The sequence below is a fragment of the Lutjanus erythropterus genome, chromosome 19 (genome assembly GCF_056507025.1).
Source record: "Lutjanus erythropterus isolate fLutEry1 chromosome 19, fLutEry1.hap2, whole genome shotgun sequence".
NCBI classification, from domain to species: Eukaryota; Metazoa; Chordata; class Actinopteri; order Lutjaniformes; family Lutjanidae; genus Lutjanus; species Lutjanus erythropterus.
This window is the reverse complement of record NC_139335.1, coordinates 23,116,341-23,137,447: the sequence shown is the minus strand read 5'-3', so window position 1 is coordinate 23,137,447 and position 21,107 is coordinate 23,116,341. Positions and strand designations below refer to the sequence as shown.

At 37.7% G+C, this 21,107-nt stretch overlaps 1 protein-coding gene across 1 annotated transcript; it reads left to right on the top strand.

Moving 5' to 3' along the window:
- Positions 1-751: 751 nt before the first annotated feature.
- csf2rb (colony stimulating factor 2 receptor subunit beta) lies at positions 752-18,015 on the top strand. Its single transcript, XM_084743559.1, is given in 16 exon segments — positions 752-816; positions 4,946-5,147; positions 6,383-6,498; positions 6,654-6,876; positions 7,382-7,536; positions 9,603-9,747; positions 10,995-11,127; positions 11,228-11,376; positions 13,229-13,356; positions 13,717-13,891; positions 14,429-14,525; positions 15,025-15,091; positions 15,216-15,295; positions 15,408-15,570; positions 16,797-17,145; positions 17,148-18,015. Coding segments are annotated over 15 exon segments (2,172 nt in total). The 5' UTR covers positions 752-816; positions 4,946-5,044; the 3' UTR covers positions 17,237-18,015.
- Positions 18,016-21,107: the final 3,092 nt, after the last annotated feature.

Genomic DNA, 21,107 nt, shown 5'->3' with positions numbered 1-21,107 from the left:
TTTATTCGCTTGTCAATTTCATCAACTCTAATCTAAACTAATCTAATCTAATCTAATCTAATCTAATCTATATAATCTAATCTAATCTATATGAAGCACACTGGCATGTTTTACTAACAGTGGTGAAACAAAAGAAGTGGGTGCATCACAGGAATACATGCTGACTGATCACTCTCACTACACCCACATTTGACTGCATGCAGCGAGATCAGGTCAATAGCAGTTTACCGTAAGTAAGACAGTGTAATGAAAAGTAAGTGTAACCAAATACTATGTAGTAAGTGTAAACAAATGGAACATTTCTGTGATGTGTAACAGAGGTTTCAGGTGTGTGTGGCACAGAGCTGCATAAACCAAACGTGGCACTGTGCTGTTATCTCAAAGCAGGCAGTTGATTAACCACTGATATATGTATTTAGCTGGCAAATCTTAAGTAGGCTGTATTATGAAACTAAAATATGTATCCTCATGTGTCATTTAAACAGGAAATGTAAGATAAGATAAGATAAGATAAGATAAGATAAGATAAGATAAGATAAGATAAGAAAATAGTGGCAAATAGTGTATATAAATGTATTTTTATAGGCCTTTAGACGACTCTGAAATGAGTTACACCATCTGTCTTTAACTAACCGCATTTCCAGAATAATGTGAGTTTTCAAGCAATGACATTAAATTACATTAAGTGTCACTCTGGACAGAAAGAGGAAGCTGAACTCGTCACAGAGGAAACTCCCACAGACTTCTCGACAGTATGAGGAGCCTGTTGACAAGAAGGAAGCAACAGTGACAGACGGACAAAGGAAATCATTTAAGGTAGGCATCTTGGGGAGATTTGTTGCATGACATTTGGATTGTTGCTCAATACAAGAATTATGTCATATTGCTTACATCCGTACATCTGTAAAGATTCAAACTTGAAATTGTCTGTGTGCTGAACAAAAAAAGTTAATGTACAGTGATATTGTTGTATGCTCAGCTTTCATTTGCTATGATGATACCAGGACAAACAGTACAGACATAATGTGACATGATCCTCCCAAATTAGAACAGAAATTCTTTCAGTTGTTCTAGTCTCATAAATATGTCATATATACACATAACATTTTAAAAGCGTTAAGGAACCTTTAAAAAAAAAAAAAGTCTTAAGAGAGAAGTGGGAGATAAGTGGGTCAAAATGACTGAGTGGTTTTATTTTGACATCGACATCACTGATAACATTTATTTATTTTGAAAGTAATACAAAAGTGCTATATTAAGTGTTTGTTTGATTTATGTCGCCTTGTGTACAAGTAGTGATGACAAATGACAAATGTTGATTTAAAGTATTATTTTAGGAAGCGATAATGATTGATGAATGATTTTCTGTTGTATTTTGTGCGAGGTTCACCCCTTTTTCTGACAAAATGCCTGTACAAAAAAGGCATTTTTTCGCATGATCATATTTAGGTGATTTTCAAAAGTTTCCCTTCATAGGATTCTTTAAGGCTGTTTTTTTTCTCTCGTTCAGAACACACTGAGGACACAAAAACTGACGAGTTAGTTTATGTTGTAAATTGTGCGAGGATGACCCACACAAATGTTATCTGACGGAAGTCAAAAGGAACTGGAGTTGTTGGTTTCAGTCACAGCTGATGTGAAAATGTGTTGAATGGCGACATGACGTCCTGTGACTCACATATAAGTGGAATTACAGTGAATTTTCATAATGGGTTGAGAGTTGCGTAACATATTTACTGACAGAAATGTAGCAATGTAGCTATTTGATCATATCCTCCAAAGACCATACACTGCATAATAAATAGTGGACGGAGTGTCTGTGAAGCAAAAAAGGTTTCTGAAGAGCCATTTTGAAGCTCAGTGACTGTGTGTACGTTAGAGCTTTTAATGTGTAGAAGAACATAGAACAATAAATAACATTAGATCCTGACTGATCCTGTCAGATTAAAACAATCACTAAAGTTACAGCTGCTGTGTGTAAATGTGCACAGTGTCTCTCTCTTATGAACATGCTACGTACATCTTACTCCTATTTCACCCACCTGGAATAAGCTGCTGTTAATCAGAATGTTAATTTTTGTGACGCTTGGATTAACTGCAGCAGAGTGTATTTGCATTATGAACCTGTCTATGTGTGTATATTTTCCTATCTGAATAACACGTCCTTTAAATAGCAGGGAAATAGTGACTTTAGACCAGGTTTTAGTTAGTCAAAGACACAGTCACTCTCTGCTGCCTCAAGCTAGAAATGTCAAGCAAAGCCTCTGACCGCATCTAATATCCATGGGTGCACAGATGGGCGCAAGTACATCTGCTGCTTACACAGTGTGGGCACTAGGTAAGAAAATGGACATCTGCACTGTCAGAAAATAGCAACAACAGCTGCGTTGCGCTGTGCGCACTTTACAATAGGCGGAGCCCAATATGTCATGAGTGAAGTCATTTTTAGATATTTTAAAACAACATTATGGAAGATTTGTTGTGAGTGCAATTCACTTTCACACCACCTTTGTAAATACGGACAGCTGTAGTCTATTACAAGGTCTATTTAATCATTAAATGATCAATAAATCATTTTGAAGCTGTTATTTCAAATCACTCTTAATGCGGAAATGCAACATAACATACATTTAAATAATTCTGTGGCAGGATTTATGTCATGTGTTCTCAGCTGCTTTATTTATACACTGTTACGCAGGTTTTCCACGCTTATGTTTGGGTTAATCTCGGGTTGGTTTGAAGCGGTGCATGGCTTCAGTCAGACCTCCTGTGTGACTTGCACCGCAGACAACAAAAGAAGGTTATTTGGTTTCAGAGTGTTGGCTTCCCACACTCTCCTGATGGGTTTTCCCCTCAGTTGTCTGCTGCTCTGAACAGCAGCAACAGATTGACAGAAGTGGAGTCTGGTATGCCTGAGTGATCCTTGAAATCCCCCTTTGGTTTATGGTTGACTCTGTTTTGCTGGGATTATCATTATCATCTACTATATTTTTCTCTAGTTTCTCTTTTCACATCATTCCCCCTTTCTTTAATTGCATGTTTCTTGAGTTACTTGAAGATATTGTAATGTTGAAAGTATTGCTGAAAAATTATTTAAATTGTTTAAAATTTAATATTACCTCTCATTATTTGCATGCCTGTGATCTACAGTAAAATAGATTAAATATACTTCAAATATCGCAGTTAGATAATGATTTTTTTATAAGGTACAGAACTGAGAAATTATTAAGTTAACGTGTCACTAATAAATATGTGTTGGCAATTTCTTTAACCATTCAGATTTCATATTCAGTCTGTTTTTTTTTTTTTGTTTTTTGTTTTTTGTTTTTTTTTGGTTTAGTTATTCTTATTCTTATTAGTAGTTGTGGTAGTTGAAGTGTTAGCAGTAGAATCAGAAGGTGATAAAGGATCTTAATGGATTTTTGGTGAATTTTGGTTTAGCATGGATTTACATTCAGAAATTATTGAGTTGTGTTAAATGTGCAAGATAATAACTAACAATAACATGAGACGCTTTTTTATACTTTATTATAAGAGTGCAACAATTTGCATGTAATTCTTCTAACATGATCGAGGGGTTAACCTTAACTCAGACCTTACCTTTAAAAATCACACTGAGAATATTAACAAAACTGTCAACTCAGAAATATCTCAAGACTAAGACCGTATCTGTCAATTCAGGACGCAACAAAACTAACCCATGCCTTTATCTTCTCACGATTAGATTAGTGTGTGACGCACTGCTCGCAGGCTCGCTAAAGACATCTATTAATAAAGTTCAGCTCGTACAAAACGCAGTACTGACAAAAACAAAGAGAGGAGAACATGTAACTCCACTGCTCTTCTCTCAACCCTGTCTGCCTGTACACTACAGCATTGATTTCTAATATTCATGTGACTTTAAAAAATGACTCAGAACCTTTTTACTCCTTTTCTTTTAGCCCACGTGACTGTTTTACCAAACTCATTTACTCAACCGTTCTGTTTGATCCACAGCCCTCTGTAGTTTAATACTGTATTATTTTAAATATCTTTTATTTTAAATTTGATGCCTTTGCATGTTTTAGTGCTTTGTATAACCCCTTTGATCTTATGGTTTGTTTGTTTTTTGGGGGTTTTTTTTGTCTTTGTGTCTTTTCTGTCTTTTTTATCCCTCCTCTTTGTGAAGCACTTTGGGCTGCTTTCTTTGTATGAAAGGTATTATATATATAAAATGCATTATTATTATTATTATTATTGTTGTTGTTGTTGTTGTTATTGTTATTGTTATTGTTATTGTTATTATTATTATTATTATTATTGTTGTTGTTGTTGTTGTTGTTGCTGTTGTTTTTATTATTATTATTGTTGCATTCTTGCGATACTTTGTAGTGAAATAATGAAAAAAGAAAATAGTTATGATAAAAATAAAAATAGTAAATTAAATGGAAAGTCAGTAGTCAGTTAAGCTGACTGGAGTTTGAATAAATTAGACAATTATCAAGAAATTATTCTTTAATAAATAATAACGTATTGGTTTATTCTTAAATCATGGAGTAGTCCATGAAATATGGGCGCAAACGAAAGAACACTTTTGTAGTTCTGTGTTTTGTTATGTTGTGCTGCAGTTTTAAAGGTATTTTTAAGCATTTTTATTCAAGCATTTAAGCCGAGTTGTGAAAGAGCTCATCTATGTCAAAACTATCTGGTAAATTCTGACCTTGATGTGTGTCTCCAGAGACAGCATGTGTATCTTTTTCATATCACATGTGAGAGGGAGAGATAACAGGCAGGCGGATATGTGGTGACATCCCACAACAAGCAGACACTCAAAGCGGAAGTGAGTGCTGGTAGTGTGGTCATGACTCATTTCTTCGTTATTTCTAGTAAATGAACTAATTCTCTCTCTCTCTCTGTCTCTCTCTCTCTCTCTCTCTCTCTCTCTCAGTTCTTTGTATGTATCCAGCCCCCCCCCTCTCACAACAGGTGTCTTGATGATATGAATACACACAGTTAACTTTCAGCTCAAAAAGGGGAGCTCCTAGCTGTCTCTGTCCTGGAAAAGATGCCTCTCTTATGGTTTGTGTTTTGTTCAACACTCCCTCTCCTGGTTCACCTCTCTGGTCCAGACCATTGTACCGTCCATGAGAGCAGCAGCTTACAGAATGGTGAGTCTCTGCTGTCTGTCTTCACCTGCTATGATTAGGACTGTTTGAAATTTGAAATTTGTCAGTTTTGATATTTTAGATCTCAAATAGGATTGTTACTCAGATAAATCTGTACATGAAATACTTTTTAGTACCGTTTGTGTGATACATCATATAAATATAAGGGATGGTGACAGTCAGTGGTTGAATGTAACTAAGTACATTTACTCAAGTACTGTACTTTAAAATACGATGATACTTAATTGTACAAAACATTTTTAGCTTTTATTACCACTACTCATTCCATATCACACATGCTGAAACACTGTCTAAAATGTAAACAAAAACAGAATGCAACTGAATTTTGACCTATTTAACAGAATACAGTACAAAGACAAGATAATGAACGTTAAGATTTAATAATATTTAAAACTGATAAACTTTATTGTTTTCAAAAAAAAAAAAATTGGAAATGCAAATATTATTGCAGTAGAAATGCAAGTTAAGGCCTTACAGTATGTCTACAGCATCCAGAAATGCTGCGACTTCTCTGGGCCCAAGCGGCGTGATGGTATGGGGGTGTGTTAGCGCCCATGGCATCATGGGTAACTTGCACATCTGTGAACACAGCGCAATTAATGCTGAAAGGACCATACGGGTTTTCTTTTTGTTTATTTCAGCAAGACAATACCAAGACACATTCTGCATGTGTTACAACATAGTAAAAGAGTGCAGCTTCCTGCAGTCCAGATCTGATTCCTATTAAAAATGTATGGCCCATATTAAAGCAAAAAATAGAACAATGGAGACTCCGGACTGTTGAGCACCTGAAGTCATATATTAAGAAAGAGGAGGAAAGAATTTCACTCTTACAACTTCAAAATGAGTTTCCTTTGTGCCGTATTCAGTTGAATATGTCAAAAAGTATTGGCAAATCATTACATTCTGTTCTCATTTACATTTTACACAGTGTCCCAACTTTTTTGGAAGTTAGTTTTGTAAATTAATAACAAGTTTGAGAATTCTAACCGTGCAAAGGTTTTTAGGACAGGAACATCTTTATAACATTAAATGTATACTTATATCTTGGTAAAGCATAGTGAACAACAAGTATTATTTGTGTCACTTTGCTCATAATAACTGAGTATCTTAACATTGTTTGGACTACTGTATATTTTCAACACAACAGTGAATAAGCTGTTTAGCACAGCAGTTGACCAGTTACCTGAAAACAACACTTCTTCTTGTCTGCCCAGACTCTCCACTGCTGAAATCCTTACAGTGCTATAACGACTACAGATCCTTCGTCCAGTGCGAGTGGCGTGACAACAAGAACACAACGCTGGAGCTCTGTTTCACGACACAGAACAGGTAAAACCAGTACACAGGACAGCAAAGAGGATGTTTAGCAGCAAGGTAGGAGCTGGGTGGTTGTAGAGACTGAAATGAAAGAAAATGTTCTGCATGGAACCATATTGAAACATTAAAAGTGATCAGAACATTATGTAGGATTATTGTGACCATGTCAAAGTTTTCTGTCCCACAGCTCTGTGTCCATTTGCTTGCAGTATGCAGTGTCTGTCTGACTGTGCGGCAGTACAAGATGCGAGTGACCACAGGACCGTCCGGTGTAAATACAAAACTGGTGCATTAGCCATCGGCATCACACACACCTTCTTCTTCCTCAAGAACGAGACAGAGACCCTCTGCACATCTGTCTCGCACAAGCCTCTGGATCTTTCACACTTCTGTGAGTTTATGTCACATCTGTCAATCCTTATTTTCACCTTTACTGTGATGATAATAATAGAAATAAACTGTACATTTTATATACTATAAAAAAAAAAAAAAGTTAATTTTACAGCCTTCACTCAATTTCTGAGTTTTGAGTCAAACTCAAACTCTGAAGTTTTGAGATAAACTAAACAAACTTTTGCCGATCCTTTGAGAAAATGTACTTTTCTTCTTCAGATAAACTTGAATCTTGAGTGAGTGGTTATTGAATTGAAGATATAAAATTATTTACTTTCACTTTTTTTTTTAAAGTTTATAAAACCCGAAGATTTAAGTTTATATAAAGTAAGTAAGTCATCTAAAGTTTCTAAAGAAGAGAAGTAAATTATCTCAAGTTCAACATTTTTCAAGAGTTTGAGGTCGGCTCAAAACTCACAAATCTTGAAATTGTTTTGCGTTGTCAGGAAATAATGTTTGAATTTAGCTGTGCGTCTCTGTGTGTGTGTGTTTGTGTTGAACAGTGACAGCACGCCCACCTGTCAGTCTGTCCACACATGCTGCAGGTGATGGAGGCTGGCGGCTCAGTTGGTCCAGCCCGTACCCCTCCTCCTCCTCCTTGAACAAAAACATCACATATCAGCTGAGCCACAGGAGACATGGACAAGACAACTGGACGGTCAGCATCAAACATACTGTACATACTGTGTGACACACATTACTGTTCAGACAAATATGAAAGATTAGCTTTTCCACTCAACAGAAATAAAAACTGACAGTGGATTTGTCTATTTTTAACTGGACAAAAGTAGCATTTAATAATGGCCTAATTCACAAAACAGTAACTAAAATTTAAACATATTTTAATTTATTTTAATACATTTAAATTCAGTCATCTTAACATTTTATGGCAAGGGCAGCCCGGAACTTTTTTTTTTTTTAACAGTGAATCTTCATTGTTTTTTCTTGTACTTTTGTACTTAATGTTTCTTGTAAAAACTAATTAAGTGGAGAAAAAAATGAAGAGCTACATTGTTGTACACATTTAAATTCCTAACTTTATAGTTCAGACATGTAAACATCCAGCCCCTTGGCACTCGACCTTTTTCAAATCTGTCTGTTATTAAATAGGCTGATTTTTTAAAGTATGAAGTCGTGTTATACGTACACTGATTGAAAGCTCTGATATGTAGTGATATTTCCATGCTAAAATGTCTAAATCTATGTTAAATATTCAGTTGACTCATGTAGTTTTATATACCAAATGTTTCCAAAAATGGTCTAACACAGAGAAATCCATAGTTTATTTCCTTGCCATAATTTACAGGAAAACACAGGATACATTGAATAGATCAGCAAGTGAGGAAGGAAGCTGGCGAAATTCTGTTTGCGTCACAAAAGATAGATTTTCATCAAAGTCGGTGGTTATTTAATAGGGATGCCATCTGTCCTGTGTAATGCAGGATTATCCTGTATTGAAAAATAACACAGTTACACAGTTTGTCCCTTATTTTCATGCACGCCCTACTCGTATGCATTGCACTACATTTTCAGTTACTTGGAGTGACATGAGAAATAATAAAACCAGTTGCATGAGACATGGTGGCGAAGTATTAAATCAGACTGACAGGCAAGTTGCTTGTCATTCAGTGTCATTGTTGCCCTGGTTACAAAAGACTCAGACACACTTCTTTTTTTTTTCTTTTTTTCTTTTTTTTTGTTTCAATGCTGACAAATACCTTTAGCTCAAGTCCACCTGTAAAAATAGAGAAGCTGTCCAAATACAGATCTAAATGGCAGACAAACCTGGAGTAGATCAGTCCTGTCAGTGAGACTGAGTACAAGGAAAACTGTGCAGTTTGCCTTGGAGTATTTTCTGTCTACAAGGGCAGAGGCCTAGAGTGGAGTTATTTTGACAGGCCAAACATTTTGCCCAGTCTCTATGATCTGATGTTTAAATCTTTAGTGCAACTGATACAACTGTGTTGGACTCTCATTGACTCATTATTTCCTTTATATTCCTGTTCAGAGTAGCAGAGGGGTTTGGAATTAATGCATAAAAAGCATAAATTGGTGCATAAAAATTCACCAAAACACTCAAAATCTCATAGAGGACTCCAAGACCCCCTGCTTGATTTGTGTCCCTTGTTTAACCATGATGACTACAACCCCCATGATCCCATGCTACATCATGACATCAACCAGGGTAGTTTCCAGACTTTTGATTGAAGTGGCCCAAGTGAGGCAATGACTTAAGCAACACAGGCATGCATACATGTGTGCAAATTAGTGAACCATTTCTCATATCTACTTTAATAACTAACATTACAATATTTTAGATTTTCTAATATTCCTGATTTTTTTTTGAAAAGATAAAAACAAGTCCTACCAAACCCATGTTCTCAAAAAGAAATTATACCTTCATCCTCAGGCTGTGAGAATTACTTAATTCTCCACAATCATGAAAAATATTCTTATTTTCATGATTTGTTATTTGTGTTAAAAGGTTGTCTACACACAAAAGAAAACACTGCACATTTTAAAACATTTATCAAATAGTTCAAACCAAGGTCCCGCCTCTCACTGCACAGATAACCAATCATATGGGATGGCCAACCAGGGCTGACCAGTGTGTGCAGGTCTAGTTACCAGACATCTTAATATGGAAATGTTGCATATTATACAGCACATTTAAGTATGTTGTGAGCCAGTACTCACACACATCTCTTCTGATTCTCTCTGCAGACTGTGGATGTCACAAACACCACTGTGAAACTGGAGAAGCAATCGTTGCTTCCAGGTCACAGGTATGAGGCCAGGGTGAGGGCCCGGGCCAGCGTGGGTCAGTGGAGCCACTGGAGTCCTGTGGTGACGTGGTACACCGAAGAAGGTGAGTCACAGGAAGCATTCAGCATCACTTAAACCCTAAATACAACCCATTAGAAACAAACTGGGTCACACTTTATTTTACAGTACGGTAATAAGATGTAACAAGCTGTAATTTGTTCTAAATTAGACAAAAAATAGAAATAATATGTTCTTTATTTGAGAGTATCAGATGTTTTAGTGGACCATTATTAGTTTTTATCAGAAGGTAATTTAGGACAACAGGATGACAACAGAACTGTAATGTAAAAGTACCAAGTATTTCTTGCAAAAACTACTCAGAGTATTAGTTTTATTATTATTTTGTGCATTTTCCTGAACCAAAATGCTAAGAATTGATTAATCATTAATAATTTATAAGATACAAAACATGTTTTTTCCTCATTTTCAACAAATGGCTCCGTCAGACAAAACTATGTCAAATGAGGTGCGAATTACCTCATATCTATTGATTAAATATCCATGAACACATTTTTAATTGGTTTGATTCTTAACAGGAATGAAATGATTAATGATTAGCAGCCTTACTCTTACCTTTACATGTGCTGCTGCAGCGTTTTGTTTCGTTTTTCATCCACATGTCCTGGTTTTCATCGGCACATTTGTGATCAGATCACCTGACTAGCTACTGAAATGCAGGTCAAAACTTTGGATATTAATTCAAATTATACTCAGTACTCAGTTATGAGTTGAAAAATAACTAAGTAGAAAGTAAAGTAAAAGAACATACTCGAAAATCTACTCATAAAAGTACAAGTACCCCAAAAAACTCCTTAATTGCAGTAATTTGACTATTTTTAATTAGTTACTTCACCCCTGACAAGACTGTGCAGTCATCCATGGACAAAATATTCCTCTATAACTACAGGAGATCCTCTAATAAAGTCTAACAAGGGTCTAATAAAGAGTCTAATACTGTCTAAAGAACATTTTTTCTTGTTAATTTGAGATAAAGTATATCTTGTTCTGTTTTATTTGTGTTCTGTTAAGTAAAGTGCAATCAAATGTTGAATTCTCTTCTCAAACCAGCTTCAGTTTTGACATTTCTTAGGAAACCATTTGGCTCGCATATTTAATGTACTGGATCATTTTACTCCAGAAGGGTATTTCCCCCTGAAACAGGCTCCTTATCTCCTTTCCTCACATTTCTAATCTTCTCCCTCTGTCCTTTTTTTTCTGGGAGCCCGAGTCTGGAGAGCTTTGCAGCTGTTGCTATTAGCTCTTTCTCTCTCTGTTTTTCTGTTGCTGTAGACGCTGGGCAGTTTCCCAGTTTGCATTGTGTGCTGGATGGAGAGAAGGAAGTGATGTGTAGCTGGGAGGTGAGCAGAGAGCTGGCTCACTTCATTACCTACCAGCTGGCCTGTCGACACAATCAGACTGCACCGTGAGTCGTGTGTGACACTGACAATACCACCTGGTTATCATTCACCCGTTCATGTGACCAATCCCCTCCTCCCGTCTCCTTTTTAAATCCCTGCCTTCAGGCCGGAGAGATGCTGTGTGAACCCGACTCCTGACCTTAGCGGGACGGTGGTTAAGTACAGCTGCTCACTGAGTGTCACAGACCCTGCACATCTGCTGCTGGAGCTCCTACCAACACGCAGTGCCAAGGTTTTTAGGACCAGCCAACACAGTGAGTAGACAGACACGAGACAGAGGGCTCAACGTTAGGAGAGAGCGGGGAGGAGGGGGGGGTGGAGGTTGGCTAGAGATAACGTGCCCTGCCAAATTAAAAACACCATGAGGCGATAAAACTGCAGGAAGCTGTGCAGACACACAGAGCAGGGTCACTGTGATGTGATTGAGTGACCCCACCTAGTGTCTGAATGGCACCACTGCACCTCTGTCAGTTCAAACCCAGGTAAAAAAAAAAAAAAAAGAGGTATACTTGAGTGTAACAGAAATACAATTTAAGAATGTAAATTTTGAAGGGTACTTCAGAATAGGTAGTCTTAAGTTCACCTTTGTTGTGCTAAAAATAAATATACTAAAAACTACCAACACTTAAAGTCATATTTCAGCATACTTACAGGAAATGTACTTTATTAAAAGAATATTTGAAATTCTACAGTGGTGAGTTAGTTTACTTTTGAAAAGTATTTTTATTTTCATGTCATTTGTAATACACTATTAGTACGCTTTATTAAAATGTAACCGCACTTTAAAATAAGCTTGTTTAAGTGTGTTTGAAGAGGTAGTACAATCGAGGTAGCCATATCATTTAAGTGTACTACGTATACTTTAAATTGTTCCACTTTAGCTCATTAAAGTAGACTAAATACACCTGAAATCATGCTTTTCTACAATTTCACTTTACAGCCAGAATATGTTTGGTACAAAATTAGTTGTTCCAAAATAACAGTCTTCAAGTTAACGAATCATCAACACACTTGAAGTATACTGATGATTTGATATATTCAGCAGATTTATACTTTCACCAGAATTAACAGCCAATAAGATAAGAGTCATTAAACACAATGTGCGTTTTTGCTAAAATACTAAATCCATTCACCCATTTCTTCTCTTTACATTTCATCATAAAAAAAAGTTTTACTCCTGTTTTTTGATGACTTAGACCCCAAAAACCCATATAACAATAATCAGTAATGGGTAATAATCATTACTCCTGAGGGACATTATGTTCCACAGCCAGCAGTAATACAATCATTACACCCATCAACACAAAAAACACAGACTAACTCAGAAAAAAAATTAACTGAGAATAACATCGAATTATATAATCCTATTTAAAAGACTAATAGCAGCAGGTCCAGTGAGTTCTTAAATCTGTTGCTCCTGCGTGTCGACAGATTATATCTGAGAATGGAAGCAAGCTGAACACACTGAGCAAAGAGTGACGAGGGTCAGCAAGGATTGACTCTGTGCCTCTTTACACACACAGGAGACGTCATTTAGATCTGCGCCTGCAATTTTACTGAATATGCTGACAGTTTCTTCCAACCTGTTCCTGTTTTCCAAGATAATTGACCCAAACCAGCAAATAAAAGAAAAGCTTGAAAAGCTTGTAAAACAATGTTTGACTTTTACAATGATTTAAACTTTGCATTTCGAGAATAAAGGCGAAATGTCAAGAGTAAAGTTAAAATACCAAGAATAAAGTCAAAAATGTTTTTTTCAACTTTATTCTCATAATTTTTAGTTGATTCACACAAAAATGAAAGAAATCACTAATACTAGGCACTAATAGTGAAAGATTTACTTTATCCTTGACATTTCAACTTTGTTCTTGAAATTGAAAGTTAAAAATAATGTTCCTCCTCTGGTTGTTTTCCTTATGCCTGGTCCTATGTTGGCCCACATGTTGAGGCTTCAGCTTTCCTATTAATTAAAGACTAAAAAGCCCCATAAATTAAAGAAAAAACAACAACAACAAAAAACATGGTGAGCAGAGAACTGTACTCTGTATGTGTGTTCATGGGAGAGATCACTCACAAACTCTAAAAAACTCATCTTTTGTTGCACAGTTCGTCCTGACCCACCACAGAGTGTACGTGTGAGTGAAATGGACAGCAACTGGATGGTGGAATGGACTGAACCAAGCACAGAAGTCAACCTGTATTATCAGCTCTGCTATTCCAGGACCGACGATCAGGTGAGAAAACTTTGCTAATGCTTCATTGGTCTGCCAGGTCCACCCACACATGCTTGGGGGACCAAAAGACTCCATGCCACTTTGCTATCAGTATGTTTAGTAGCAGTTAGCACCCTGTCTGCATTCCTTGTGCTGCTGTGGCACATTTCCATGTCTCTTCACTAGTTATGTAATTTGTTTACTGTCGATGTTGTCCTTTTGTATTCTGTCATTATGTGAACCCTTGGTTGAACCCAACACTCTCGTACACATTAATATTTGTAATAATGCACCCCATGAAATGTAATCCGGCATCTCTGTTTTGAAAACACACAAAAGCTGGTCAGTGCTAATGGATTTTATGTGCATTCCTTGTTTCAGGGATGTACTATCCTGAATGTTTCAGAGGGGTCCTTGTCCCAGAACATCCTGGGAGATTCTCTGGCTCCCTCCCAGCAGTATCAGGTCAAGGTCAGGTCACTGGTCATCCCTGCACAGTACTACGGGGGAATCCCTTCTGAATGGACGAAACCTGTGAGCTGGACCTCGCATGAGGGTATAGTACAGCAGCAGCATGCACAGAAATACAGACAGTAATGCAGTCAGATTTCACTGATTATTGTGGGAATTACTTTTTATTATTTGTTGTGTTTTTGGTGGAGGTTTGTGGAGAAAATGTTCGTGGCCGAAAAATGAATGAATGAATGAATGATCATTATTATTATTTGTTTAAAATCTTCATTTCAATTTATGTTTTTATTTGAATAACAATGTACACCAGTACACCAACAAATACTTTGTATTAAATTAGACAAAAACTAGGAATAATATGTTCTTTATTAGATATTATTAGACCCTTTTTTAGACCCCAAACTATTCCTCTATCTCTACAATATTGTAATATTTTCAAATATTGTTTTTAAACAGGGAAGAAGCAGATATGTGATTTCACTTTACTTTACAGTTCTGTTCTGTTGTACGTCTCAAATTGCCATTGAACATAGTCTAATAAGGCTCTAATACAGTCCAATCATGATAAGTGTACACAAATAAAGTGCAACCATCATTCATTCTGTTTTCTGTCCCCTGACAGCCACCTGGTCCCTGACCACCCTGATCTATGTCTCCATCAGTGTGGTTGTCGCCGCTGCCTTCCTCACACTTTACTGCACCATTCCAGCTTGTCAAAGGTCCTTTTTTTACTCACTATACTGAATACTATTATATACAATGTATTTTGTGTTTCTTCCTTTCTCTTCAAACTTGAGACTGCCTGAACACTGAATGTACGGGATAACGTACAGTCAGCATTGTGTCAGGGTCTTGTGTTGATTTTACAATAATAATCCACTGGCTGTACATTATTCCAATTATTACACAGCTACTTACCAAACAAATGATCAAATCATGGAATGCTATAATTGACCAATCAGAATCAAGTATTCAACAAAACTGAGTAATTATAAACATTCTGTTTAATAAAGTGTAAATCTAGCCATCGGATAAACAGAGTAGAGTACAAACATGACACAAAAGTCTATTAAAACTCATTATTACTGATTACTTTGCACTTACAAATGTTTGAATATATTGCTTTGCTAAACATGAAAGTGGCACCACTTTGATCTTTTTAAGAAAGTTTTCTAAATGACAAATGTGTATTTAATAAAGCTCTCTTTTTACATATAGGAGGGTCATTCTGTGGGTGGACTCGGTTCCTTCTCCGGAAAAAAGCAAAATCCTGACTGAGTTTAAGGTGAGACTGGATAATTGTACAGTTTGACTGAATTGTTTCTACTTCTGGTGTATCAAGAAATACATATTTGTTTTTGTATGCTTATATTTTGTTGTAATCTTGATGTATTTTCTTTTTTTTCCAGTCTGCCACCAGCTGGACCCTCATGCAAAGCGAGAACACGTCCACATGCAAAGTGCAGCACTTGGACAGCTTATCGACATGGTAATCATACTCCACATTTCAAGACAGATGATAATAAAAACAAATTCTTCTGATGCATGGACGATTCCCTGTTATCTGGCAAAAACACTTCCTGTTCTGCGTCTCCCTGCAGCTCTTCAGATGCTTCGCTGTGGCCAAACGAGGACATTGAAAAAAAGCACCTGGAGCAGGACGAGGGCTGCTGGAACTGCGATAACCAGCTCTCCCTTGTGGAGGAGGTTAACAGCTCTGACACATCCTTCGTGAGCTTCAGCGGGCCGTACATCCTGTGTCAGGTCAGTTATTTACGGCCACAGTCTGTGTCACTTGTCAGGTGTGCTGAGAACTTCTCAAGCACTTGGTGTAAATCACAAGCTCCACAGCACAGACAGTCAGCTCAAAATATACGTAATCTATTCCTAAAATTGCAGCAGGTGTTTGATTTTAATACTGTTCCTTTACGGACACCTGCCAGTGGGGGCAGATAAACACCAGACTTGAGGGAATAGTTTGACATTTTGGGAAATGCAGAATACTTAGTTAACCACATTTCAACTGCAAGAACTTTCCCCAGGAACTAGGAACTTTAGACACCTCAAAAGGGTCTAAATTAAGTTCAGGGGACATATTTGCTTTGGGGTTTGTGCTTTCTAAAAGAACGGGAACATTGGGAAAAACTTATTGGTCAAGTAACCCGTCCGATGGTCATTTGGACATGTCAGAAATTTAAGTCTGACGTCTCACACAGTTGATGCAGACCCACAAGCTGATTCTGCCTTTTTTCTCACTGCACCTGCAAGCCGAGCGTCTGAAAGACACGAGTCACGTGGATGGAAAACATGGACAGTGTGGCAAGCTTACTTCCCTGCTTCCTCACTGCAAAAGCCATACTATCCATGTCTTCCCAGCCACTTGCAAATCCATACAGTTCAACAACATCTTTTGTTGTTTGTTTTTTAAGTTTCGGCACACAGGATGGCACAATGAATCAAGGCAGCACGTCTCTACAGCTATAAATCAGGCTTAGCATTACTTCTACCTGCCTCAGAGTTTTCAAACAGATCTTTATTCACAATTTGTCAATCGGCACAACAGTTGGCAGGGGCTGGCAGCCCGTTTTATTTTCTATTGACTTGTCCAGTAGGCAATGGAATTAAACAAGATATTTAAAGTAATAATGTGTACGCCCAGCTTTATCTTATCTTATTCTATTTCCTCTATTATTATACTTTATGCTAAGCTAAGCTAACTGGCCTGCTGCTAGATTCATACTTAACATAGAGATATAACAGTGATATTTTCTCCTCTAACGCTTGTAAACTAAGCAAATAAGTGTAGTTCCCAAATGGTCAACTATTGCTTTAACTAGACTGAAATCAAATATAATGCTATATTATGACTTTAGTACTTTCAGACAGTTCAGAAGAACCACTTGTACACACTGTACAGCAGCTAATAACTGAGAAAATGACAATTAGCAAGCTTAAATGTTATACTGAACAGCACTGTTTGTATCTGACAGACATCAGAAGCAAGCCACAATCCAGTGGATGTCAAGTGTGAAGAGGAAGAGAAAGATGACTCTGCATCTCCTTCCCCAGTGAATTTCTCCATTTATGGGGAAGGTTATGTGGGTCTGCCGGGCCGCAACATCTCCAGGTCCACACAGGATCTTGTATCTCACAGCGATGCCAACACAAGCACACACAGGCACGACAGTGCAGAGCAGAACCAACACCACCCAGATAAGACGGACATCCAGCCAGATCTCAGCACGCCCACCAGCAGCCACCAACCTCCGGCTTACACCTCACAACCTTTCAGTCCCTGGCCTCAGGGGGGCATCATGGCCTCAGGGTACTGCCACCTGCCTCAGCCCATATGAGAACAGAAGAATATCCTGCAAGGGAAGAGCATATTGAGGAGGACCTATCAGCCTTTCTTAGCAGATATAACAATTAATCAATGTATGCAGCTTTGTTTTAAGTCACTTACTATGCTTCTATGAGAACCATTGTGTTTGGTTTTAGGTCTTATCTGACTGAATATCAGGTTGGTTGGCTGACCAGTGGAGGGCAGTAATGAGCTGGGCTTGTGAGTGCAGAGCAAGTAAACCTAAGAGATGAACTTCAGTATAGCAAATAAACTATCTATATATAATGTGGAAATTGTTTACTTCCTTGTATATTTCCCTAAGCATATGAGATGTTTCAAACTGAATCTAAAAACAGATTCTCAAGTACTGTGATCAAATGTTCTTTTACTTTCTCTAATACGCTGCCTCTGTCACAGCTGAGGCAAGAAGGAGAATTATGTAAACTGCAGGTCATGAGAAAAAAAGTGTGTAGTGTTGCAGCTGACTGTCATGTTCACTGTGGTCATTACATGTTTGCTCAGGTGTGTTTTTTCGGACCTTGTTGTCAGTGTTGTAGCCTATACGTTGCTGAATGTATATATACAGTATATCTACACACCGATGTGCTGATAGCATTATGTTGTGTGATACCAGAGCTGTCACTGAGTTTTTAGTCAAGGCCTTGAAATGAAATGACAAGGTACGGACAGTTGTTAAAGCTGGATTTGCAATCCTTTTCAGGTATGATATTTATAGTATAGGTTTATTTTGATGTCAGTAACTGATTTTGAACGGGTATTGGTGACATACTGTGAATTTGCAATGATTTGCATTGTTTGTTGCACTTTTATATCATGATAGTAAATTTATTAAATGTTTATCTATGTTTTATGACTTTTCTTGCTTACACACCACACCAAACTGTGTACCATACACTCAGTTTCCAGTTAATTAGGTGCACTTCTCAACAGTCCTGCAATAAGCCCTCCAGGGTTATAATGTCCAGTTTTGGTTTAAACAGTGTTATAGATGTGTCGATTCAAGTGTATCAGCATTCATGGTAATTGTTGAGTATGTAGTTTGTGCTTTATACCAAGTGTTTCTATTATTGTGACCACCCCATTTCTATCATTTTGTTTGTTTTGCTCATTTCAGTGTATTTTCCAAAATCAATTTCACAAAACAGACAGTACACACAAACAGCATGTTGCATGAACAAAAATTAGGCAGGAGGAAGATAAATCTTAATCTCTTCAATTTCAGTCAGTGAAGAGTGTTTGACTACTATTCATATTTATTGTGAAGGAATATGTTAAATACACATTTTAGCCTCAGCCATGTAGTTTGCTGTTTCTCTGTGCTACCAAGTCCAGTAAGGGTGACAAGAGTTTGTAGAGGAGTAGACACTGCAATTTAAAAATAAAAAAAAAAATTACACAATTCTATCATAGTTCAGTCAGATAACTCATGGTTAAGAATGTTTATTGCAGCAGCAGAACATAGTTAGAGTTTGGCGTCTAGGCTCCGACCTCATCACTATTCACAGATTATGTCTACATAGAGGTATAGAGGAGTGATGAACACATGTCTTGGACCTCCTTTCTGAGCCTGCAGGTGGATGCTGGGGTGGCAGTGGGCCTGAATGAGCAGGCAGTGACGCTGCTGCATTGACAGACAGAGGGAGAGGTGGGAGGTTTGAGCAATTTTAACAGACCACCACGTTGGAGGGGTGCATTTGGTGTGTAACTACTGAGTGTGAGGCATGTTACATGTGATTGCGGTGCAGCTCGAGTTGACTGCCTGAACTACCTTGCAGATGTCACCACATTTACTCAACTCAGCAATGTCTCTTTCCAGAAATTGTGACATAGTCACTCAAGATAATACACAGACTTTGTTGTGAGCAATTTCATATAGGAGCTACCTTCTTTTTACGGTATAATCTACCGGCACTACTTTCTTTCCACTAGAAATAAAGTAGATAATACATGAAACTCCTGACAAGATCTGTGGATTATCTTGAGTAACATAATTTTTATTATATTTTAGAGAAAAAACTCTGCAACTCAAAACAATCTAGATGGATAAATAGTGCTACAGGCCAGAGGAAAACTATGCATGTATGAAACAGACCTGTCCCTTTAATATCAGCTGCAAGATTTTCAGGTTAGACAGTACAGTACAGTAAGACTCCAGACCAGAATGTGGATATCTCTTTCTCACACTCTCACGTTCATGCACACACACACACACACACACACACACACACACACACACACACACACAAATTCTGAGTGTTATCTAATTTATTGCTCTGTTTATCTGCACATCTGCCCAGCCTGACAGGGTTGTGCAGAGTATTCAGGGTCTGTCTATTTCTGGAAGCGATGTGAGTGAGTAATATATTTGAGGTTTATGTGCATGTATGAGGTTACGGTTTGCAATATTACTGAAACATGTTCATATCATGTTGTTATAACATATTGTGCCTTAGCGATGCACAGGAATTTCTTGTTTCTGCAGGCAGAACACAATAGTGGAATTCCAGGCATGCTGATATCAACTTCCTGTGTTTTCAGCCCATCGCTAGGTACAACTTCCTGTCTGATGAAGTTGAGGAGCAGTCTGACACACACCAATTGTGTCATGATGCCCGCCAAGACGCGAACGCACTCGTCTATTTGGCCTTGACCATGGTAGTGGAAAGCAAGGGGAAGGTGATTTGATGTGTTTTCCCAGCATTCCTGGCTTCTTCAAATGCCCCCAAAAAACAGTGACATTCCTCCAGTCACCGTCAGATGACTATTGTTCCCCGGAGGGAGAGGAAGCTTTGAGTGAGTGACTGAATGAGTGAACACGTGACAGATTCATATCGATCTTAATCGGGGCAAAGAGAATCAGGACAAAGGTGGGAGCTGATGGAAAGACCAGAGTTGGTGTGTATGTGCTTGATGACATGTGGTCATCTGTGTACGGCATGTCCCTGTCCTTTGTCGTACATAAAAACAGGAAAATAAAAGTGCTGGAAGGTGTAGGGAGTGTGTGGCGCCACACGGATGCTTGTGTAACCTCCTGTTCAAAGGCCTCCTGTTTCCTCAACACTGTCCATGAGAGAATCTAGGCCACACCGAAACACTTACAGTTAGGCTAAAGATATGTCTTCTAAGGCAGTTTGGACAATTAGATGTACTTTGTAGGCAGTTTAGCGTTTTAATTTCTTTTCTTTGCTTTTACTATACTGTCTTATCACTGTGCTTCAACGGGATGTGGGATGAGAGGGAGATTTATTATAAAATGAGTTAGGACGAAACAGGTGGAAACACCCTTGGGTCTGATTGGTCAACTAGACATTTAAAACATGTCCAAATCATCATAACAGCACACTGTACTCATCACTTAAAGTATTACTCTGCCTGGATGATTATGAAATGTTTTATCTTCATGAAAATAAACCACAAAGCACAGCATGCCTACAGAGTATGACCTAATTAAGTCAACTTTCTTTAATGAATATAATTAATGGTGCTGTTAGATTGCTGCTGTGTCCCTTAACACAGGTGTGGTCTCTCTTGTGTTCAACAAGCTGAAGACACAGTTTTGTGTTTGTATGTGTGGTATTTATTCAGTTTGGAAAATCCCACGATCTCTGGAGAGCATTAATGTTAGCTCATTTTGGCTGGAGACTCAACAGGGGCTAAAAATCATCTCCGTTGCTAAGTCATTACTAAGGGTCGACCTACTCGCTGGAGATGTAAACTAGGTTTCATTACAGATTACAGGCACTCTCTGAGGACGTCACTAATTGTTTTACAGTTATTAATCAGACCCCATGTGTTTCCAGGGATAACAGTGATGTTTTCTCATTGCTGTTTAAAAAATGTACATTTTGACAGTTAAAGATATGGTGATGAGATAAGACAAAATAATAGAGCTTAAACAGGCTCTTTGTTAAGTAACACTGAAGCTGCTCCTCTTCTG